Source organism: Leptidea sinapis, chromosome 29 (genome assembly GCF_905404315.1).
Source record: "Leptidea sinapis chromosome 29, ilLepSina1.1, whole genome shotgun sequence".
Lineage (NCBI taxonomy): Eukaryota > Metazoa > Arthropoda > Insecta > Lepidoptera > Pieridae > Leptidea > Leptidea sinapis.
In genome coordinates this window covers 2169703-2195617 of record NC_066293.1, presented here as the reverse complement: position 1 = coordinate 2195617, position 25915 = coordinate 2169703, and the positions used below count along the sequence as shown (strand labels likewise).

Here is a 25915-nt window from a genome sequence, read left to right as displayed (position 1 = left end):
GGTTACTATAAACTGAATAATTAAAAAAGGTTATAATTGTCACACTTACAAGATTTTGAGATCCTTCAACTTTTGAAAGTCACTTTGGAATATGATGGTAATGTTGTTTCCCTGCAGGTCTCTGAAACAAACAAAATAACGTAAATCACATACTGCAACATGTATCCGCTTTGTATAATGCTAATACTGTATTTATGTATACGACGGATTCTGTCATTAAAGGTCAAGACATAATTCATTTGTTTAAGTTTATGACAATATATAGTCCGAGGATAATAGGTGTGGTGGCAGTACTGCCCCGGACGAACACTGTACATACAGTTAGTTGTACTGCTACTACAGTAATATGTGTGGTGGCAGTACTGCCCCGGACGAACACTGTACATACAGTTAGTTGTACTGCTACTACAGTAATATGTGTGGTGGCAGTACTGCCCCGGACGAACACTGTACATACAGTTAGTTGTACTGCTACTACAGTAATATGTGTGTGGCAGTACTGCCCCGGACGAACACTGTACATACAGTTAGTTGTACTGCTACTACAGTAATATGTGTGTGGCAGTACTGCCCCGGACGAACACTGTACATACAGTTAGTTGTACTGCTACTACAGTAATATGTGTGTGGCAGTACTGCCCCGGACGAACACTGTACATACAGTTAGTTGTACTGCTACTACTACAGTAATAGGTGTGGTGACAGTACTGACATCAACTTGATTCAACAAATGCATGATTAGATCTGATTATATTAATCAAACCATTAATTAGTAGGTATGCATTTCATTTACCGCCTTTATTCAAGACATTATTGTCTTGAATAGAGGCAGTAATGAGTTCACGAGTGTATTTACCAGGCGCTTTGATCTTCGTAATTACGTCTCTGACACAGGAATTACTTCAAAGCAATTTAGAAATAGCGTTCGTACAGCTAAATTGTACTGTGTTGAATGATATGGTGGAGACACTCTTCGTCACTAAAATAACTTTTATGTCAGAAAGCTGATGAGTATAGGCCTCACAGTAGGTGATCACTACTTATTAAGGCCATTCTAAATATTGGTGACAGATATACATTATTATTAAGAATGAGTAGAAAAATCTCAGGCAAAAAAGCACTTGTGTGGTATTATGAAACCAATATGCAAATGAAACTTATTTTATTGTACATATATTATGCTTTACTTATTAATAAAATCAAATATAAGGTTATAAAAAACCGTATCAAGTGTGTAGATACTTCATTAAAAACCCAAATTTCCAAGAGTACGGATCCCCAAAGGCTTAAAACACAGCCTGTTCATCTCATAGCCATAATCCCACAAATTAACAGCGTTTTAATCAAGTTATCCTCACATTAACTTCATTAATATATCGATACTGGCTGCTGGCAGCTCTAATTGCTTTTATAATTACCCGATACAACAGTGATGCTAGTGATGGGATTGTATCGAATAAAAACAAACTATTAATTATTAATTAATTTAAGCATTTGTCGGCAAGTATTCTTACTTGCCTTATTAAATTACTTTGTTTATAGTAGCTAATACCTAAAATATTTGGCTAAATATTTTACTTGTTCCTGTGTTCTTAATAAAAAAAAAAAGTATATTATTGGTGAAAAATTACAATGAGATTTTTTAAATTTAATTATGTATTAGTTAATAACCTAGCTGTTACATTTCCGAAAATAATTAAAAAAACGAACTTTTTTAAGAATTTTGTCGGATACAGAGTATGTTTCGTACAGGGAATGAATACATATAGGAGAAGTCCAAAATACTAAAGACTAACATTCGCTTTTCAAACGCGAATTACTATCTAAACGAGTAAATTGCTCGTTTTATCTGCTTTTGATGAAAAAAGTAGAATTTCGATCTGCGAAGGGACCTTATATGCTAAATACAAATAAATGTAAGTTAAGTTTTCTCAACAAATATTTTTTGCATGAAAAATATAGTGTAACCTTATGATACATCTTATAACATACAATACAAAAGGCATAAATCGAGAAATTTTCTATGTTATGGCAATATTAATCCACTTATTAATTATTATGATGTATTTTGTATATTATATGGTGAGTAGTTTTTCTTATAACAATTAATTCTTCTATAGTGAGCTCCATTTGATACTTTTTGCTTTCTTCCAAGGAGTTAATCTGTCTATCTTGATACTATCTGTATTATTTTAAACTGGGTTACAAACGCAGCTGTCCGTGTGTTGGTCGTCTTTCATATTTATAATCAAAATTTGAATGAAAAGCATTCATTCAGATTTTACTTAACACACCGACACCAAAAATAGTTTTTAGAATTATTAACTGTTCGTCTGTTTAGAAACAGATGTGGCAAGCTCCACATAATATTTAGTACTTTTTTCATTCTGGCTAGGCCAGGTTTATAACTTTAGTGTGCGTGACAAGCTGCGTGTGACACTCGCGATTTGTATGTCACCTTTTCTTAGTATGCGTGCATTGCTTAAAATAGAGGTTAACTGTCATCCTAATTTTTTATAGCGTTTTTACAGCTGTCACAGTCTATCTATAAGTGATCTTAGTTGAACTATTTTTATATCTCAGGTCCATATTCTAAAACGAATTCATCCTAATCAAATATTCACAAACAAAAAAGTTGCGTTAGTTGAAATAAAATGCCGATATATTTGCTGTTGCCCACTACTTTCTAATTAAAATATTTATGTAGTATGTGTATATACATAATAATATGTGGATATTGTCAACTCTGAGTTAAAGAAGCTTAGGTAACCAAATAGTAAGCCAGTCATCTAACAATGTGATTGTACGCGCTTTTCTAAAGGTAAGCACATCTTATTAACGTGGAAAAAGCTCACTTCACAATATAATTGCACGTGGCCGCAGTTGAAGAACGACATTAAAAAAAAAACGTTATTATAATTATGTTGTATATATATTAAAGTAAAAATAATTAAAAAATAATTTTATCGATAACGACCTCAAGATTTATCGATAACGCTGCCGAATCCCTAGCGCAGGTCGCCGTTTGCGGTGGAGCAATGATATAATTATGTAATTCACTCTGATTGCACTCAACGCTCGTAATACATCTCCTATCTAAATTACTCGCATTCGATTCTTGGCCGTATATTTGATTGACGGGAGCATTGCCGGGTCTGCTAGTGATGTACTATTACGATCTTATATTACGATGTTTTTTTTTACAACAAAACAACCAAGTTCAAGTTTTAAATAAAACACTTTAAAATGGATTAATAATAATACTGATAATAATAAAAATACCACTTTTACGCAAATTTAACGTAAAAACACGGTTAAAATTACACGTGTTTTAATCATTCAGAAATACTTTAAATATATATGCTATAACAAATTATTTATCGGTATTAAATTTACCTACGATTCATGACTATATAGTTGTTGACTGAAGAGTAGAGAGAGAACGATTTAATTTCAATCTTGTTTTATTCATATTAACAGCGCGTAAAATATTTTTAGTTTATATCAGTCGAAAGGCAATTTCAAAAGAAGAATTTTGAATTGAATTGTCGTGATACTTGTCATAATGTTATAACTACGCTGTCATATTTATTTCGTAAAGCAATATATATATATATATAAATGAATTGCTGTTCGTTAGTCTCGCTAAAACTCGAGAACGGCTGGTCCAATTTGGCTCGCATTATTTGTGGAAGTCCAGAGAAGGTTTAAAAGGTGAATAAATATGAAAATGCTCGGGATAAAATAAATCAACGGTTTTGTTTTTCCTTTGATGTGTCCCCCGTCGTTCAAAAGTCAAATTGAAAGAATAGTTTCAAATGAATAACTAATTAGAATTTTATATCTTTCTAAGTTTCTTAGGAGGCATAAAATAAACTTAAACTTAATTTTAGCTAACTATAGTTGAGAGATTAACTACAGTTGCTAACTATCTATCAGATTACTTTTATGTAGGTTGATAAATCTTAAGTTATTAAATTAAAAAAAAACAGTATTTTATTAATTATGTACAGAACAACGTCTGTCGGGTCAGCTAGTTTTCAATAAAATACGTGCACAAGAAGGTGGCAACGTTGCCTTTGATTTCTATATCAAATGTTTAATTTATTGTTAAAATAACCAAGCCCTATATACGCAAAGAGTAAAAGGCATAAAAAGCCATTTATTTTCTCAATATTGATTCCTTTAGAATTCTTTTTGATGTCATTTCTAATAACTACTAGATACTACTACCGCTTCGGAAAGAAATGGCACTCTGAGAGAAAAGAAGTGGCGCAAGAAACTCTCCCAGCATTCTTTTTTTGCGCTCTTTTCAATAAAAATATACAATATTGTACAGTCATTTATATCGCTATAAAATAATCACAATCTAGTCCCAGGCTGTCCGATCATTTGGATATTCAGCAGTGGAGTAATAGGATTTACGACAGAGCCATTTTTTTATAAAATATTTAAATTTATTTATAGATAATGCCTCAACAGTGGCTGGGACTTTATTATAGAAGTGTATACATTTACCCTTAAAGCTATTATGTATCTTATGAAGCCTACTAGAATTAGTTACAAGCAATCCCTTATTTCTTAGTTTCCTTAATATATTTCCTAATAAACAATATTATTTTGAAGGGTGATCAGGTTGAGGCAAATGCTTGTATAATGCTCTGTTTGTTTCGTTTATTGTAGTGCACTAGATTTATATATTGTGTTTGTTACGAATAAAATTCATTCATTAACGAGACCTTTTCAAAATAAAATATGAAAATTTATGGCAACAACGCTTATTGTTGAAATGGAACGTATCTCCCATTTTTAAATGATTATTTTGTTGAGAAAACAGTTGTTAATCTATGTATTTATTTCAGCAAATATTCAAAAGGGATCCTGGTAGATACTGAATAGTTACATGGAGTAAGTTATTTATTAAACTATTGTTAAAAAATCCAAAAATTCCACGTAAATTAAACCTTCAAAGGCAAATAAATCCACGGGAGAAGGGTATAAAGAATTACAGTAATAGTTAACATTGTACTTATCGATATCGATACATTGGTACAGCACTAAAGTAATTGCTTCTCACTAAACTCCTTCGATTACGTCCAATACAAGATTATTGCTTAATAGACTAGTAATGAGCCGTGTCTTCTTCCGGAAACTGCTCATAAATGGACAATTGAGTCTTTCTTGGACTGCATCCGATGAACAAACAGTCCACATTGTACTTCCTGAAGTTGAAAGTCGCATATTTGATTTCTATAAAATCTCTAAATATTCACAAGCTTTAAACAAAATTTAGGAATATATTAAATATATGACTGTCGAATTTCACTTCCAGAGATTTTTTTATTATAGGCAGTGGCGAGACAAAAAATATGCTGAGCTGGTGGTCAGCAATACGCCCTGCTCGCTATAATGCAGTGCCGCTCAGGGTTGTTCTTCTTCTTCTTCTTCGCGTGCCTCTCCGACTAGCGAAGGTTGGTGGTCAGCTTTGTAGTTGTTTGTCCTTCGCGAGGCGAAATAGTTCTGCCGCACTCACGATGCCAGTTCACTCTCGGATGTTGCGCAGCCAAGACTTTTTTCTGCGACCTACGCCTCTTCTTCCAGCAACTTTTCCCATCATGCTGAGTTGTAGGAGTTTATACCTAAGCACGTGCCCCAAATATGCGACTTTCCTCGTCTTGATAGTTTGCATGAGTTCGCGTTTTTGATTGACGCGGCGCAGAACTTCCACATTTGTGACCTTGTGGGTCCAACTTATGGCCAACATACGTCTATTACTATATTATAAGTCTAACAATATACGTCAGGGTTGTTGGGAAACCTAAAATTCAGAGCGAATTCAGTAATATCACTAATGGCGACCTACTCAAAAGATTATCGTAGTGAATCAACCTACACAAACTGTATATAAATAAATGTTATTACATGAACTTTGTAGCAATATGAGAGATAATTAAATAATCATTTCATAAAGAAGACAAAAGCTGCTTTTTAAATCTCTCTTTGAATAAGAAGTTATAAAAAAATTGTGTTACTAGGAGCTACAAGAAAAACTAGCTCAATTTCATTTCACCGAAAGGAATAAACCATTACAGAGATATTAGAAAGCCTAGTGTCAGAAAGGGATATTATTATCTCTACTTTTCGGACGTCGTCGTCGGCAATAAATCACTTTCTTGAAATTTGACTCAAACATTTAACGTTGCTCCTTTCTTTTAGAATACTATGTTACTTAAGAAGAGTTATTAGTTTTTGCCCATTCTTTCGATTGGCATCATAAAAGCAGGGGTGTTTTTTTTACATTTGAGTCGGTTCGATTCCCAGACGAGGCAAGTTATTTTTAGAAAATCTTTGAATGCAGAATTACTAACTTTTAAAAATAACATAAAGTCTTCTTTCAGTAAAATACCCTATCTACGATATTTAAGGTATTTTCCCTTCATGTCCCATAACTTTGGGAAATCCTGTATACCTAAATGAAAATACATATCGATATTAAAAGAATTGTTAAAAATTGTGGGTATGTAAACACGTAAGGAATTACTTTGTGGACGTTCTAAAAAAATATTAACTTAACAATGCTGGAAATTGTAGAAACGACGATAAAAAAGCAGAAAAAATTATGTCGGCATTTAAGAAGGAAAGAAAGAAAAAATGTTTATTGACGTCATTATACATTCTGATAATAGTTCTTAAAGTTATACTAATCTAATTATGATCTAATGACGCCAATGGGCCCCCAACTCAGCATAGTTGTGGTTTCGAAAGAATCCACAACGCTGGTCTTCCGTGGAAACCCAGAGAGCGCTACTAACGCACAGTCCTGTCACACGAAGGTGTACAAACTATTAATTCTCTATGAGCACAAAGCACAAAAAATTGTGAAATTAAAACTAACAACAAATAAAAACAATTAAACTTGATTTAAACTTACCAATGTCACACATAACAAACTATTTTTTTTAAATATTTTATATTGATTTTTGGACATTAATAAGATGTTCCTTGTATTTTAATTTAAATAGGTTTAAGGTGCTAGCTAATGAAATTACTCGGCAAATGAGACTTAACCTCTTATGTCCCAAGGTGACGAGCGCAGTTGTAGTGCCGCTCAGAATTTTTGGGTTTTTCAATCATCTTGAGCGGCACTGCATTGTAATGGGCAGGGCCTATCAAATTCTGCTCGTCGCGTCTCATATTTTCATAAAAAAATGCTGTGGTAGTTAGAGGAGTGATCTCAGTGATCGCGATTGCAGGGAGACGACAAAGGGAGGCTTTTTAGCGGTGAACGCACAAACTTGTGTCTTCCTAGGGTTAAACTGGACGTTGATGTGCAAAATAGCCCGCCAAAACTTTACCTTTTCAAAAAGATATTTACAAAATCCAGCGTTGATTAAAATATAAAAAAATTAGGTGAACGGTTGACCCTAAAGACGAAGTTGCTGGGATGAACAACTTCCCGCTAATTTCATACCTGAACGCTTCAAATTATTGTACTTATGACGATTTTGAACTCTTCGAGCTCAAAAATATAAATTATTTTATTTTGAGCTTCGAACTAAAAAGTCTGATAAAAAGTTAAATAAAACCCATTTTATAATTTTTTAAGCCGCAATTACTTTTGAATGAACAAACCGATTTTCACGCAGTTTTCAATCAATAGGGAAAGCCGTTAAAATCTATTCCAAGAAAACCACATGTAAAATTTTTTTTTTCGTAGTTGTTTTGAGATTTCTCCAAAATCTACCGGTCCAAATTGTATTACATAATCTCAGTTTGGTCAAGCCTTTTCGAATGGTAACACACACACACAGTCTGACATACAGACACCATTTTAAAAATCGTCATGAACTCTTCCTAGGACCTTAAAACGTCGATATCTGATGATAACTCGATTTTTAAAAAACTTTCTTAGTGGGAAGTTAAAAATGTATAATTTACAACATACCTACGTACGTCAGCTGATATAGTAAATAACTGTGCACTAAAACGGTAGCGCAATGAATGTAAATCTATCAGTAACATAAACTTCGTTTAATATAATATACTTTGCTGCAAGTGAAGATTATATAGAAACCAGAATGATATGAAAAACAAAACAGATTGAAGATTTAACTACAACCTCACAGGATTGTGGCAAAGACTATCTGAACAGAAATGGCTCGATTATCATTATTAGTCATTTTATGCCTTTATTACGAGTGTTGTTGGATAAATTATGATAATAAATATTTCGTTTAACAAATGAATTTACCATATTATAAAAAAAGGCATAAAAAGACATTTATTTTCTCAAAATTGATTCCTTTAGAATTCTTTTTGATGTCATTTCTTATACTACTAGATACTACTACCGCTTCGGAAACAAATGGCGCTCTGAGAGAGAAGAAGCGGCGCAAGAAACTCTCCAGCATTCTTTTTTTTTGCGCTCTTTTCAATAAAAGTATACAATATTGTACAGTTGCTATAAAATAATCACAATCTAGTCCCAGGCTGTCCGATCATTTAGATATTCAGCAGTGGAGTAATAGGATTTACGACAGAGCCATTTTTTTATAAAACATTTAAATTTATTTATAGACAATGCCTGAACAGTGGCTGGGACTTTATTGTAGAAGTGTATACATTTACCCTTAAAGCTATTATGTATCTTATGAAGCCTACAAGAATTAGTTACAAGCAATCCCTTATTTCTAGTGTTATAATAATGAAAATCACTATTAAGAGCAAAAAGGTGACGATTTTTGTGAACATATATTAAATTTTCATAAATGTACTGACAATAAACAGTCATAATATTTATTTCTTTAAATTTTTCTTTGAGAGACTGTCTATAACCAAGCTGATATATAGCACGAACAGCTCTCTTTTGCAGAGCAAACACTATATCAATGTCAGCAGCATGACCCCATAGTAATATACCGTACGTCATGATGCTGTGAAAATAACTAAAGTACACTAATCTAGCGGTCGCAACATTCGTGTACTCTCTAATCTTTCTAACTGCATATGCCGCAGAGCTGAGTCTATCTGCTAGATGGGTAATATGTGGACCCCACTGAAGCTTTTTATCTAACGTGATACCCAGGAAGACCGTAGTGTCCACAAGTTCCAATCTCTGGTCATTTATAAGTACGTTGGTTTGTACCTCCGCTGTGTTTGGTGTAATGAACCGTAAACACTTTGTTTTTTTACTGTTTAAGTGCAGATTATTCGTCTCAAACCAACGCACTATCTCTGAGAGTGCATTGCTTACCTCGTCATCAATATCCGCACGTCGCTTCACTTTAAAAATAAGTGAAGTATCATCAGCAAACAATACAATCTCATGGCTATCATCTACCACAAACGGTAGATCGTTAATATATATAAGAAACAAAAAAGGACCGAGAATAGAACCCTATGGAACACCTATTCCCACAGGTTTACCCGAAGACCGTTTGCCATTCACATCGACTATCTGAACTCTTTCGCTTAAATATGATTTTAACAGATTTAGGGCTCTATTTTTCACTCCATAATGCTTTAGTTTTAGGAGTAAAGTTTCATGGTGGACGCAGTCAAATGCTTTTGACAAATCACAAAAAATGCCCAATGCATCCTGTGACTCTTCCCAGGCGTCAAAGATGTGCTCAATGAGTCTAGTACCCGCATTAATTGTTGATAAACCCCTAGTGAAACCAAACTGATTTTTGTTCATTAATTTACAAAAATGCATTTGTAGCTGCTGAAGCAAAAGTTTTTCAAAAATTTTACTAAAAACAGGCAGCACTGAAATAGGTCTGAAATTAGCAGGGTCAAAAGAACTGCCCGATTTAAACAAAGGTATAACTTTGCTGTATTTCATGAGGTCAGGGAACACACCCTCATCTATGCATTCATTAAATATTATTGCTAATTCAGGTGCTATAATGTCAAGTATGTATTTAACAATATTAGTCGAATGGCCCCATAGGTCTTTTGTATTTTTTAGGTTAATTAATTTGAAGATTTTTATTATATCGCTACCTGTAACATACTTAAATTTCAAGTCAGTAGAAGATACTGGTACGTGTAATTTAAGCATATCATATGCTGCTTTTGGCGAAGAGTTAAGGTATTTGGTCGTGACAATCGGGATTTCGGAGAAGTATTTATCAAATTCATTTGCAATTTCTATTTCCGAATTTATAACGCGATTATTAATATTTAAACAGATAGAGGTGTTACGGCAATTCGATCTACCAGTTTCATTGTTAATTACACTCCAAGTCGCTTTTACTTTATTATTACTGTTTTTAATTTTATCTGCAATGAAACGTGTTTTCGCTTCATGACAAACTATTTTAAAAAGCTTGGAGTATTTTTTTACATATATTTTAAATTCTTCACTATTATTGTAATGTTTCTCATAATAAAGGTCATATAAGCGTTTACGACTTTTGTGGATACCCATTGTTGCCCAATCATTAAAACTATGTGTGTTGTTTACTGTCACCGTTACTGGAGTAAAAATCCTGTCAAATTCCTCACAGAAGGAGTTGAAGACTAAGTTATAGTGAAAATTAGCAGTTTCACCACAGTGTAAAAATGGTATCGTATTTACCAAATTATTTCTAAACCTCTCAAGACGGCTACCCGTAACTGGTATAATCGTCACCTTTTTTGGTCTGACTATTCTTATTCTAGACTTATTATATTCAGAAAACATAGATCTTGAGGGAAGAATAAATATAATTAACGTATATTGAATGAATCGGCCTGTATAGCTTGCTATACATATGTACATAAATATTATAATATATGAAAAATATATATCGAACTTATTAGAAATGGAAATTAAAATATGATGAGTGCCTCAGAATTTCTAAATTATTTCGAAATAGATTAGAGGAGAGAATTTGGATATATGTTAACGACTGTAATACTTCGAAAGTGTCGACAACCTGATCTGCCCAACTTTGTCAGTGGCCTTCTTCATTTTTTTTACACTGTTCTGTTCAGCGCTATTCTCGTCCATGATTTTCCGCCACGGATTTTATTTCGTAACCCTACCTGCAAAACTGACTAACTCGCTTTCTTTTTCCATCTCGCGCGTATTAAAATACTCGTTTTTTCTTCTACTTCTCTATATTACCTGCACTTACTGTAAAGCTTGTTCATTTCCACTTACTCTCGCTTTCAGATCTGATGATAATATCTATGCTATTCATCGTATCACCTTTTTTTATTAGGCTACTCTTGTTAAATATATTTTAAGTTCTTTTTTAATGATTGAAAATGGTAGCATTACTTTGTGGAATATAGCTTTAATTGCAATTAAAATTTAGTTCATGAAAATTTTCATAAGTACTACGCATTATTTGAAATAAGGTCATACAAATGATATTATACGTATAAAATTTAAAACTCTTTGTTAATGTTAAAACATAATAGTAATAGCTTGAAAAATTAAATGTATTTCGTCTTCATACATATAGATAGCTATGTTAACACTGACAAGTGTGGACTAATACTGTTTTATTTCCGCACTTCAATAGAAATCATGTACAGTTAATATATTGGATTATGTGCATAAAAGCATTGGTATAAGGTTCACGTTTACTGGTAAGTGTGTAAAGCCGTTCTCGACCATTGAGTGTGCATATCTGTTTTATTAATCTTTGCACATCCACGTAGGAGGTTCCTTGTAACATGATACTCGCTGATGGTGGCTTTTTGCTCACGACTCTAGCTAGCTGTGCCCCCAGGGTGTGTTCATCTAGCTGTACAATCAATTTAATAACGATTGATCTACAAAATTGATTTTTTTTATTAAAAATCCATTTTTGGGAAAAGATTTATATTAATACAGACTATTCTTTATTACTATATTAGTTTAATGAAATAGTTGACATTTTAAACGCTTTTTAACTTTGAGCACGATTCATATATTGGATGCAGTACCTTACAAAATAAATTGTTACGTAAATATTTACATATTTTCGTATATTATAGCTAGTATAAAATACTTATTGATTGTATGTTCTCACGAGCTCGTCTTTTTCTGAAGATATGGTACATTCAGTAATTTAAACGAAATATTTATAATGACAATTGGTAGAAACTGGTTTATTGGTTACTATTAGATACTGAAATATTAGAAAAAAAACGTCTTAACAGAATTATATAAGATTACCAATAAAAATATTGGTTTATTAGCCACTTAAGATATTGAGCACATTTATGAAAAAGAAAACAATATCTTACATCATTATGTTAAAACTACTAAAAAACTGGTTTATTAGCTACCCTCAGATACATTCATGAAAGAGAATATGAAAAATAGCGAATCGTTCAATTCACTACATTTCTATTCAGAGTTCGCTTGGAAAACTCGACCTATACTTATAACATAATTTAAGAAATTGGCGGATGAGACTATAAAAAATCATCTTTGTTAGTAGGTAGTTAATTGAAGTAATGTAAAATATGAATTTAATAGAATTATTTAATTTTTAATAATTATTTGTTTTTGTTTGTTGTATTAATTTGAATTATTATTTGCTGTAATTAATAAGCTTAATTTTATTTATTTTATTGTTAGTAAATTGTTCTTTTTTGTAACCTATTATAAGTAAAAACTATAGATTCATTTACTGATTATATTATAACTATAAAATTAATAATTTAATTATGTATGTATTGTAATTTAATTAAATAGTGATTTAATTTTTAATCTATGACATAATCGAGATTTTAATTTTTAAAACATAGAAATTTTTACTTTTTAATGTACTTGCTTTTTATATAAGAATGTTATTTGCGCCTATAATTGAGGTAGCACTCAACTTGTATTTTTGTCTATATATATTTTTTTTGCATGAATTAGTGTATACCTTGTTGGTTCAATAAATAAATAAATAAACTTGATCTCGAGGCACAATACAAGTACAAACAGTAACGTAACTCTGAAATCAGCGGTGTCCTTGAAATTTATATCTACGTCTGGACGGAGAGTTAGGGTTGGTCCATACAAAAAGATTGTCGACGCGAACGGCGAAGTGCAGCAAATTTAATTCGGACAGCGACCAGTCTCAGCGTCGTATGGCGTGACACTCAATAGTTCTGTCTCCCCAAGATTGCTTAGCGGTCGTGTATATCGTGTGTATGTGTGCGTGCGTCGATTCAGGCGCTGTAGCATGAGGTTAAAGCAGGTACTGTTATATTACTGTATTGTTCCTTGCGGTGCCCTACCGATTTTTCTCTCACTGTGGTGACTAATGTATGTGTTAATTTCCTTACTTAAATGATACCAAAACTTTGAGCCAGGGTATTTATACCATTCGACCAAATCACTCAAGTGCCAGGAAATACCATAGATTGAACCCTACTTCGTGAGTCAAAACACTCGGCTATTTATAAGTTAATTAAATCTCAAGTATGTAATGCGATATGTTAAATACATTATTATTTTGAGCACACTGTATAAGGTCAATGACTTCGGTAAGTAATTATAATAACGATATAATATTACGATTCGCGATTTGTTTGTAAGACTATTAATATGAACGTTTTAATTACAAAATGTCTCAATTTTAAATATGTATATGACGTAGGTATATTGTCAAAGCCGTGATATATTATTTCACTAGTTTAATATACATATAAAATTCTCATGTCGCGGTGTTTGTAGTTAAACTCCTTCGAAACGGCTTGACCGATTCTCATGAAATTTCGAGTGCATATTGGGTAGGTCTTAGAATTGGACAGCATCTATTTTTCATCCCCCTAAATGTTAAGGGTGGTCTACGCCAAATTATTTTTTTTATTTTTTTTTACATTTTTTTTTAAATTTGTTTGATTATGAGTCAGCATTAAAAAATACATACAACTTCAAATTTTCACCTATCTACGATCAACAGTTACTTTTGTACCGCGATTTTAATATCGGCAATACAACGTTTGCTGGGTCAGCTAGTGATATTATAATTAGACGAAAGATTGTCATTCGACTTCATTTCTTACAATTTAACGGCCTGGTTTAAGTGACATTGTAATATCACTTTTCAATATTAGCTTCTAAATTTAATCGCCACTTTGCACACCATTTCTTCACAAGCCCCTCAATATCCGAAGCGTTGCAAGCGTACGTAGCAATGTAGTGCATATAGGTGACACTCGTCTCATAAGGAATTAACAATTATTACAATACTATTACTTTCTTATTGAGATTCATATGAAAGGCCGGCAAAGCTCTTGTGATTCCTCTGGTGTTGCAGGAGAGTGTGGGCGGCGGTGATCACTTAACACCAGGTGACCCGTACGCTCGTTTGTCCTCCTATTCCATAAAAAAAAAAGAGTCAGTCATTTACCCATCTGCCTCCTCTAATAAAAAAAAAGAATGTGTCTCGGGACGCCCAACAGAACTTAAACTAATCTATGTTGAACTACTTAATATTGAAATTAACCCTCAATATTCAAGAACCCTGAGAAAAGCTTAGGTTATTACTTAAATTTTATGTATATTAATATGATAATGTAACGAAAGATTATTTAACAATAATTTATTTTACTTATTATAAAATATTTTCATTCTTAGTTACAATTCTTGAATATGTTCATTAGAATTTTGTGTATGTACATTATTAGTATCATTATTTAATGCTATAAAAGTAACAATTACTTAGAGTGAGAGAGGAGGAACCTGCCTACCGCTGCCGTGAGAGAAAGGGAAGAAGGACAGACTGGCGCCGTAACGCGTAACGTTACGAAGCGGCTTACCCTCCCATAAGAAGGTATCAATTAAAGAAAAGAGTTTATAAATTATAAAGTATTCTCAGACACAACGTATCCATTGTCAATGTAATTGTTGATAGAAGAAGTCGAGACATTTTTAAACATTTCTGTCAAACATACTGTAGATATCTTTTGATCCGATGTCATTATTGCGAGTCCAGTTTTTCTAAATAACATACATATAATAAGAATCTAGATGGAGACATTACGATACTCAATTAGCCCGGTCAAATCAAGTAAAAAATGACACCAACAAATTAAAATCAAATCAATTTCGTATTCATTTATGTCAAATAATGAGTTATTAGTTTATTTTTTTACAATTACCTTACCTTGCCACTCTCTTAAATCATTATTCACAGACCAGTCAATTCACATGCCCCTAGATTTCACAGCCATAAGTAAAAGACTAACCCCCTTATTCATAATGGTCCGCTAACTTTAAACAGCCGCTTAGGAGTGTTTTTTTTTTCATTCTTACTTAGGTCAATAGAAGACAGAGTGAGAATTAGCAATGCTTTAAGTTAGCAGACTATTATGAATAAGGGGGTAAGTAGCGGGAAAAAGACGCCTGCTGTATTATTTGCGCCGCACAGCCCTGTGTAGGTACCCAATAAGTACGAATAGACCGTTATGTGCGTAAACTAATTTATTAATGTATTATTAGTCAGTTAGTGTGAACTCAATACGATTTAAAGTGAATCTTATCATCGGGCATTTAAGCAGCTATTTCTTCGAAAACCGTTACTAAGTGAACCTTCTGTACTATTATTACTCTATATTTTGTGATATTCACTTTGACTATAATATGGATGTTGTAGTTGTATAATGGAATAAGCCTTGGTGCCCAAAAAGGGAAATGAAGAAGACTAAAAGACTTGTTTGATGACCAAGGCATCTCCAATCAGCTATCCTTTCTGCATCTTCTGCCGCATATATCACGGAGACTGTTTGGAGGAGTTCTTTAAGTTAACCCGACTCCATTAAGGTAAACTGTCTAATTCACCCAGCCTTATCTATGATATCTGGTATTGTAAGTTTACGGTTTTGCAAGGATTGTTTTGCCGCACTCAGCAACGTGGTGGAATCAATAACCGGCAATTCCTGAATTGGTTCGACTAAGGGACCTTCAAGTTAAGAATATGGTCCTTTATAGACCGGGAACGCATCACCTCACTTCTAGTATTGCGGTTCTCTATGGTTGGGTGCTTTTCCCCTTTATTTTTCTATTGCCCGTTTGCCTCATCTTCATCATCATTTCAACCGGAAGACGTCCACTGCTGGACAAAGGCCTCCCCCAATGATCGCCATCACGATCAGTCCTGAATTTCCCTCAACCAACGCATTATTAACTTGACCAGATCGTCGGTCCATCTTGTGGGGAGCCTACCAACACTATGGCTTCCGGTGCGTCGTCGCCATTTAAGGACTTTACTGCCCCAACGGCCTTCTGTCCGTCGATATATGTGCACTGCCCACTGCCACTTCAGTTTCGCAACCATCTGGGCTCTGTCAGTGACTTTGGCACCTATTTACCCCCTCTTATATAAAATAAATACTAAATAAAATATCCAACTTTTGTCTGCGACTGTACACAGTTTGAAGGATCTCTGTGAAGTTATTCCCGCACTCTGATTCGCTCAACTTGAGCTAATTACGAACACTTCAGTATTTGCAAAAATTGAACGTGAATTTATCGACCGTTTATATTTCCCTACTTACTATGTTTACTCAGAGCTACTTTAAGACGAAAAGCAGTCGAGATCATGGTAATAGCGTACTAACGCAGTGCAGGCTTTTGTGTTTGAAGCTAGAACAATTATTATACAAATTTAAATTGTATTGAAGTAAATGTTATCACTTAGATTAAGGATTCGTCTCCGCTGCGCTCCTATAAGATACCGCGTATATTTTTTTTTGTTTTGACACAATAAATTTTATCCCACAGACAAAATAATTAATTTTACTAAAGAGTTTTTTTTTTGGCAAAGAAGAGGAAACTAATTAATAAAAATTAAATATTATTCTTGAGATTCGGTTGATCTTCTTACTTACTTCTTACATCAGCTCGTCATGTTTTTGGAAAATCATTGTGGTTCTTACTTTCTTTCTTTTTTCTTCTTTTTAATCTTTCACTAGATCGTACTTAGACTTTGCTCAGTCTTTACTTACGTACCTGGCTTGCTAAATGAGCTGCCCTTCATTGAGCGGCAAAATTTAACTACTCAAAACATTAATTATACATTAAAGGTATACTATTAAAAAACTATAGCAGGTAACATAATATGAATCTGCTAAGTTATATTTATGCGTTTTAAGTTGTACAAAATTTTCACTGTTGCTAATTTAATTTATATCTTAAGTACACGGACGAGTAAACTAATTACTAGCATTAAGGGCAAGTGCTGTTCCTATGGACGCTTGTATCTGTGGACACAATCAGTTCTAAAATTTATATTTGAACGCAGCCGTAAAGCTTGGTCTAGCGTTGACAGTTTTGACGTATCGCCATCTTTGTTTCCCTTGTGGTTGTCAGTGTAGCGGCTGTGAAAAGTTTTTGCTCCAAAAAGTAAGTTATTTTGCTTAATTTAAACGATTTTTACCCAGTAAATACTTACGATATCGGTCCTACTTGTAACCTTTGTGTCTTTTAGATGTCAGTAATATGTAATATGATAAATAAATAAATAAACGTAAAACTTAGCTCAGTGTAATAAAACGTGAACTTGATTTTAGCATTGGGCTGTCTTATTAAATGAAATGATTTATTTGTATGAATTGTGGTAACATAGTTGTCAATAATGAATTGGTGTACAGCCAATAATTCGCCAATATATCGACATACAAACATTTTATTGTCAATATTGGAATTTTTATATTTATACGTCATTAATACACATTACATAGTTTTAATTCAATAATATAATATAAAATAAACATTAGTTGGTACTTATCAAAAAATTGCATTTAAATACTTTTATTTTTGGCTAAAGAATTCTTTTAAACTATAAAAGGTATTATCTATTAGCCATAATTTTAATTTTTTATGCATTAATGTTTTAGGCATCTCTCTAATATTCTTTGGAAGGTGGTTAAAGACCCTAATACACATAACATTTGCGTTATTTTGATGAAGCGCTGTTCTACAGTATGAGCTTAGAATAAGCTAAGCAAAATTTAATCTATAAAATGACTATTAAAACGATATCAAAGATTATGCTAAGCTTACACTCAGATAAGTTTTACTTAAGTAAAGTCTTAGCAAAGTCTAAGTACGCTCTATAGATAGAATCTTACGGCCGTTCCCAATATACTATTTACAGATAGAGATAAATTACTACCTTCTACTGTCAGCTGTCAATAATCTGAAGCTGTCCCAATATACCCGACGGGTGAATTGCAATTTCCATACAAACTTCTATCGCTGGTAATCTATACGTCCTCCCATTGACAGACAGCGTGTACAGATAAGGTGAGAAACCGCGCGTCGATAAGTTTATTGGGACAGATATATCAACGATAGCTACGATTTTTATCTCAAGTAGGCCACAACCGGAGATAGACTGAATATTAGGAACGGCCGTTAGTCTTCTTCTGTCTTCTTTCGCAAACCATTCCGTTATTATTTTGGTTTACTTGACCTTCTTTTCTCTCAACATACATCCAAGCGCCATTTTAAATATTCTACATAGAGTGTAACTATTAAATATTCTATTGGTTTTGCTGTACCTTAACAAAACAGCGTTTCATTATGACCCTATATTTATTATTCGATGGTTTATATGTTTTTTTTTATCAATCGCGACATACTTGCTCCCAATCTCGTGCAATGGCGACGTAAATCTGATTTCAATATGTCACTTGACCCCAATGTCCAATAAACGATGATTCAATCGCAGCTGATTGAATTTAATTATGCATATGAATTGAATTCATTTAATTACCACTTGAATGGTATTCTCTGATATTAATATTAAATACTAGCTGACCCGGCAGACTTCGTACTGTCTCAATGGATAAATAAAAAACGTAAACTCCTGTATAAAAAAAAACTTAAAAAAAAAACAAAAGAAATTATTTTTTTTACAAAACTTAAGATTTATCAATCTACATAAAAAAATCTTATAGATAGTTAACAACTGTAGTTAATCTACTATGGTTACCTAAAATTAAGTTTATTTTTTACCTCCTGAGAAAGTTACAAAGATATAAAAATTCTTATTAGTTATTCATTTTAAGCCATTAATTTAATTTGATTTCTGAACGACGGGGGACACATCAAAGGAAAAACAAATTCTTAATTTTTATTTAATTCTGAGCATTTTCATATTTATTCACCTTTTAAACCTTCTCTGGACTTCCACAATTAATTTAAGACCAAAAATAGCCTTGGTGTTTTTTTTTACATTTAATTCGGTTCGATTCCCAGACGAGGCAAGTTTTAGAAAATCTTTGAATGCAGAATTACTAACTTTTAAAAATAACATAAAGTCTTCTTTCAGTAAAATAGCATACTTTCGATATTTAAGGTACTTTCTCTTCATGTCCCATAACTTTGGGACAACCTGTATAGATTATTGTGAAAAAGTGACAAGATTAGAGCGACGTTCATCGCTCACTTGAAAATCACAGAATTCTAAACGACATTATGCTATTATTATTATACTCTTTATTACAATTTCATCTTATTTTATATTTGGTGACAATAAATATATGCAATAAACAAATTAAAAGAAAATATACAATATTAAGAATTTTACCAGTGGGAGGCTCCTTTGCCGCCTAGATTATGGGTACCACAACGGCGCCTATTTCTACCGTGAAACAGTAATGTGGAAACATTACTGTGGTTCGATCTGAAAGGTGTCGTAGCTAGTGAAATTATTGGGCAAATGAGACTTAAGATCTTATGTCTCAAGGTGACGAGCGCAACTGTAGTGCCGCTCAGAATTTTTGGGTTTTTCAAGAATCCTGAGCGGCACTGCATTGTAATGGGTTGGGCGTATCAATTACCATCAGCCGAACGTCCTGCTCGTCCCTTATTTTCATAAAAAAAAGAATATAAATATAAAAGTTACAGTCCCGCCGACGTAGGTTTACGACAATTCCGCTGTTGTCAGGGCGACAGCCTTAGGATTATGTCTAGATTATCGTAATTTTTATGAAAAAGGAGGACAAACGGGTAAAAAAAAATTTATTGAAGAAGGCGTTACTTTGCGCAAATCTATATCTCCGATTTGCTAGAGGATGTGGACCGGGTTGACCACTACAATACGATAAGGTGATCACAACACCCGTTTGTCCAAATGATTTGAGTTTTCTTTAGTGTTAATTCCGCCAATATTTGTCTTTAAACAATTCGACATGTGTTTCGCCTCTACACGAGGCATCCTCAGAACGTGTAGTCTCGCCAAAATCTGGCACGAGAGGCGGAATTAACACTTAAGAAAACTTATCGTATTGTAGTGGTCAAGGCGGTCCACATCCTCTAGCAAATCGGAAGCGATGCCGACGTTTTAGGTAGCTGTACGACGATTCTTTTTTTCATAAATACCCACCTTGTAGGTACCCAAGTGCCTTTGTGACGCCTCTCTAAAACATTAACGGCACTGTATTGTAATAGACAACGTGTACCTATTTAACATCCGGTAAAGTCTTATTAGAGATGTGGTGCTGGAGACGCCTCCTAAAGATCCCGTGGACGGCATTTCGCACCAATGTATCCATCCTCAAAGAGCTTCGTATTAAAGACAGACTATCGTCAGGGCCAGGTGGAAGGTAAGAGAGCACGCGGTCGATCGCCAACCCGCTGGATAGACACCGTCACAAAGGCTACTGAGTCCACCATAGTCCAGTGTACTCGCAACGCCTCTAACCGTCAGAAATGGAAGCACATCGCCAGGAGAACTACCCTCAGAAAGGATATTGATTGATTGCTGAACCACCGAAAACCCCACGGTTTTCGGTGGGTCAGCGCAACCACGACCACTCTGACAAGAGTGTCCGACTAAGAAGAAGAAGAAAGTATAGTTCTAGTCATCCCAATCCAAGAGTGATAACTGAGCTGTGGAACAACACCAAACATCAGATGATGAGGATAATATCCAAGTACGTGGGGTGTGGTCCGACGGATGAATTCAGCGGGAGGAATCAGGAATGTCTACGGCAAAGGGAAGCCCTCCAAGCAGAAAGTTACATGAACTAATTAATAAACTATCAAACAGCTTCTGTACTCGACTGTACACATTCAAAGTTAACCGCTGCTTCGAATAGTTGAACAGTTCGTGAAATGCTTCACCGTGATCGCAAGCGAAGTTTAAACTATTTGCTAATAAGTGCCCACTTCAGTTCACTAGCTTTGATACCGTGACTTGAGCGAGTTAAATACTGATTTATTTAAGTGAAATTATTCTCCTCTGTTTCTCATACGGTCAAGTGTGAGTCAGCCAGGTAGGATTATGAGGAACCTTTTAAATACTGTAGCGATCGTCATTTAATACAAATATAATTAGTACCAAAACTTTATAGCCGATGCGGGACGCAACCCAAGAGGCGTCTCTTGGGTTGCGTCCGAGCTCTTTTACCATCTGAGCCAACCATCCGAGTTTACCGTAAATCTTGTATGCTTTGTTCAATTCACAGGTTGTGGCTTCATCTAGAGGATCTACATTACAAGTTGAAAACCTGCTCAACCCCAATAGTTGCATATTACGAAATTGAGTTGAGATGTCGCTTTTTCAAATCTAATCTAATTTGTTATTTTTTTTTATGAAAATAAAGGACGTTCAGCTGGTGATAATTGATACGCCCTACCCATTACAATGCAGTGCCGATCAGAATTCTTGAAAAACCCAAAAATTCTGAGCGGCACTACAATTGCGCTCCTCACCTTGAGACATAAGATGTTAAGTCTCATTTGCCCAGTAATTTCACTAGCTACGGCGCCCTTCAGACCGAAACACAATAATGTTTACACATTACTGCTTCACGGCAGAAATAGGCGCCGTTGTGGTACCCATAATCTAGCCGGCTTCCTGTGCAAAGGAGCCACTGGTCATTTTTAAGTGATATACCTCACTTCTGGGATTCGAACCCGCGCCTCTCGGGTTCGAGTCCCGCATATTACTATTATTTTGTATTTTAATAACATAAAACCACCATGCTACCTTATCTTCTACAATGTATATAAGTATAAGTTCGAAGGACAGATTTGAGGTTCACATTATTTTAACTTTTATATAAAATAATTTAGAATTAAATACAATTCGTTCACAATGTTTGGTTACACGGAGGGTCTGCAATGCACGTTGGCGCATCGCCAGCCTCGGTCCTACAACGAACGTGTCTACAAAACACATTTAAATTCATTTAATATTGTGTTTGCACACTCAATACCAGGTTTTGTCAATTAAAATTGCAAATAGTTTCGGAAAATACAAAAGAGGACGCCGCATAATCCCATTTTCCACAGTAAAATTGATTATTTGTTAAGCTGGGGATACACATGCCCGTAACTTGCACACTTGTATACCAGCTCCTTGCACGTGCCAGCTACTGTCACGTGTATACACTAACTGGCATACATGTAGATAGCTCTTGTAACTCCGGAGGAATCACAGCAGAGCTGCCATCCAAATAAAGTGTACATATGAATTGGAAAACCCGTGGTGAAAGACAACGGTTCTATCTATATAGACGACCTGTATAGCCGAGTGGTTAGCGATCCTTTCTACTAAGCTAGAGGTCTCGGGTTCGAATCCCGGTAGGTGCAAGCATTTATATGATGAATATGGATGTTTGTTTCTGAGTCATGGATGTTTATATGTTTTTATGTATGTTTATCTGCATTTATTTATGTTTAAGTAAGTATATCTATATTTTCAAAACTACGACTACACAAAATTAAAACTATCATTACGTGGAAGCGTACCAAGAATACTGGCAGCATTACCGCGTTGGATAGCAAGGCTGATCCGTTGACCGAAATAGCTGCCAGCGATTGGGTTTCCAGTATATTGTATTAAATATATCGTTGTCTTGTAACCAGTACACAGGCTATATATGCTTAACTTGGGGCAAGATAATTTGTGTAAAAAAAGTGTGTCAATATTATATTATTTCTATTGGGTCGCCGATGACCTATAACTAAGAAGTGTAGCCTAATGCTATTACCTGTACCAACACAGGTGTTGTAAGAGAATCAGGTGTCTCGTATTCTCCTGCCACGCTAGAGGAATTACAGTTCCAGTAGCCGGCTTTATGTCAAAGGCACAAGTACAATAAACACTTAAACTCACAAATACCCTCAAAAATTTTCTGAAGCAAACCCTGCCTACGCGGCTTTAAGGCAGATGTGTTTTGACCGCGCTTTGAATACAACGCCGAGCAACAAAAAGAGTTCAGTGAAAAACTGTCAAAATAACAGTTTACCCAAACTAAAAGAGTGTCCAATTTCAGGTAAGTGCTCCTCTAAATTACAAAATTATGTAATCATTTTCCTACATTTTAACATTTCAATTGCTAAAAGAAAAAACATCGCGAACGAAAGTTGCGACGGACGTCTCTTTCTCACCACGATGAGCTTCTTATGAGCGTATACAATAGACTTTGAACATAACTGCCACGATATAAGGTGTTAATTTGAATGAATGTGTTAATGTTATCTGTTAATGTTCAAAGTTAATACGCCAACACAACGCCACTCGGACATTTTTGACGACCTTTTAATAGGAGTGACTCTTGTTGTTTATAGAACGTCAATGGTCAAAGGGCAACTATCGTAACAAATCCCTTCTTACCTGAGAATCGAACCCGTGATACTATCAAACGAAGCCATCCCTAAGGTATATTTGATGACAAAAGGGACAAATACAAACAAATTGTATTAGGAGTTATTGGTTAGGTCGCTGTATTGCTATTGTCTCGACTCTCGGTACAGTTGTCTACAGAAGTTCTTACATTAAATTAAACGTTTATAATTATTTTCTATTGGATATCTGAAATTCGCATTTGGTTATGCGAACATAATATATATGTATCTATATAACTTTTGCATTACTTTTGTTAAATGTGTGTATTTGTTATGTGTATACATTATACCATATTTATTTATTATGTTCAAACGTCTCGGAACCACGTCGTGAGCTTTCTCGAATTGGGTTTCGCTAAAATCAACTCATTTTCGCATCACTCATTAAATTTTAGCAATCAAAAATATTGTTTTCTTTAAATTCACATTTAAAGTACTTATTATTATTATTAACATATCATCCCCACCATCTAGGTGTATATCTTTCTTCCATGGTGCGGTAGTCAAGGGACTTTCTCCCATGTACAACCAATCTGTGGAATGAGTTTCCTTGTGTGGTGTTTTCAGAACGATACCACTTTAAAAAAAAGCGTGTACACCTTTCTTAAAAGCCGGCAACGCTACTGTGACTCCTCTTGTGTTGCAATAGAATGTGGGCTGCATTGATCACTCAATATCAGGTGGCCTGTACGCTCGCTTTCCCTCTTATTCCCTAAAAAAAGTACTCATTAAAATTTATTGATAATTTTTAGTGGTGGTTCCACGTAAAGCTTAAATTCAAACTTACTTATTTATTTATTTAAGATGTACCAACAATAACTCAACTTAACATTAACAATTGATTTGCACTTACATACTAAATCTAGGTTGGTCATTCTAATTAGGTACATTCAGCATTTTAATTATGAAAAAATTAAGTAACTTAGTAATAAATCTTAATTCTAGAAACTATACAATGTAAATAATTATAAAGTGGTAAGTGTGGAATTACAAAAAATAAAAGTAAGAATAATAAGTCTTTAACAATCTAATACAAACTATTATCAACCGTGGTCGTTATTTTTTCTTAAACTTTATTTCTAAATGACTTAAACGTGTCGTGAAAAATGTCACCGTCATGATCGTTGATATTGTTGCGTAGCAACCCTTCAAAGTATATGACGAGAGTTGTCAAGCTTCAAGACATTGTTAATTTCAACAGCTCCGTCAGCAATACTCGTAGCTCAGCGGAAAAGTGTTTACTTTAGACGCTGTAGACCCGGGTTCGATACACCTCTACCAGTGTATGGATTTTTTTGGGTTTTGTAAAGTTAAAGGAAATTTCTAGTAAGTTCAGGATCAAATCGAACAGAAAAAAAGGGATGGAAAATGTGTAAGCAGGATAAAAATAGTTAAAAGAATTTTCTAGTACAATTTAAATTTTTAAGATGGAATGGGAGAATCATTTTGAAAATGGAACGGATCCGGGGGTATATAAGCCGTACTAAGCGTGGCCTACGGCAATTCTAGTTCTGACTCGAAAGTGTAAAGAAGAAGAAAAGAAGCAGTGAAAAGTGGAAGTGTTCCAAGAAGAAGAAGATAGAAGAGACTTAGTGTTCGGTGCGGTGTGACGCGTTGAAGGTACCACCGCCCACAAGAGGAACAGCGGCAGACCGGCGAAGCGCAAGTTCAGAAAAAGTGAACGCAAATAAAGACTCGTTCCTATAAGCGGAGTATTATTTCCAATCCCTGACCCACTCCCGTGTCAATATCATTGAATGTTGTAGATATTCTATTATAAGGACCGTATTGTTTCACATTCGTTCTAGAGTAATTATTTGAAAATATTTTATTAATCGGTTGTCTTGGTAAACATCTTGGAATGGAGAATCTTACCAAGCTTATGTTTCGTTTAGATAGAAACATTATCCTGATATTTAAAAAGTCGCTGAGGTTATTATGCTGTTGGAGCCAGCATAAGAGTTGACGTCATATAGACCAGTTTCTTTAATAGTAACATAACTCGAAAAACTATTCTTCAAGCATTTGAAACCTAGTATAGAAGAAAGAAAACTTGTTACCGATTATTAGTTTGGTTTTAGGGAAAATCATTCAGCCTTCGATCAAGTCCATAGAAAAACCAGCATAGTGGTGAAGAAAGTTTGTATCACAATAAGTTAAGACGTGGTTTGACGTCGCGCAAGCTCTTAAAAATTGGCATGATTGGCTTATGCACAAACTGAGAAATAATTAACATGTTTCAAATTGAATTTAAAAATAATTGTAGTGTTTTAGTTGTATATTTATGGCCAGACTAGTTTTTAAATTTTTGTTTTTGTTATTGTGAGCATTGTTCAAAGTATTCAATTTAAA

At 34.2% G+C, this 25915-nt stretch overlaps 1 protein-coding gene across 1 annotated transcript in view; it reads right to left on the bottom strand.

Annotated features, from left to right (window-relative positions):
- Positions 1-25915, bottom strand: part of LOC126973290 (protein slit) — a 180735-nt gene that overhangs the window by 80321 nt on the left and 74499 nt on the right. The window contains exon 4 of the mRNA XM_050820506.1: positions 50-121. Within this exon, the coding sequence (XP_050676463.1) occupies positions 50-121 (72 nt within the window). The remainder of the gene's footprint in view (positions 1-49; positions 122-25915) is intronic.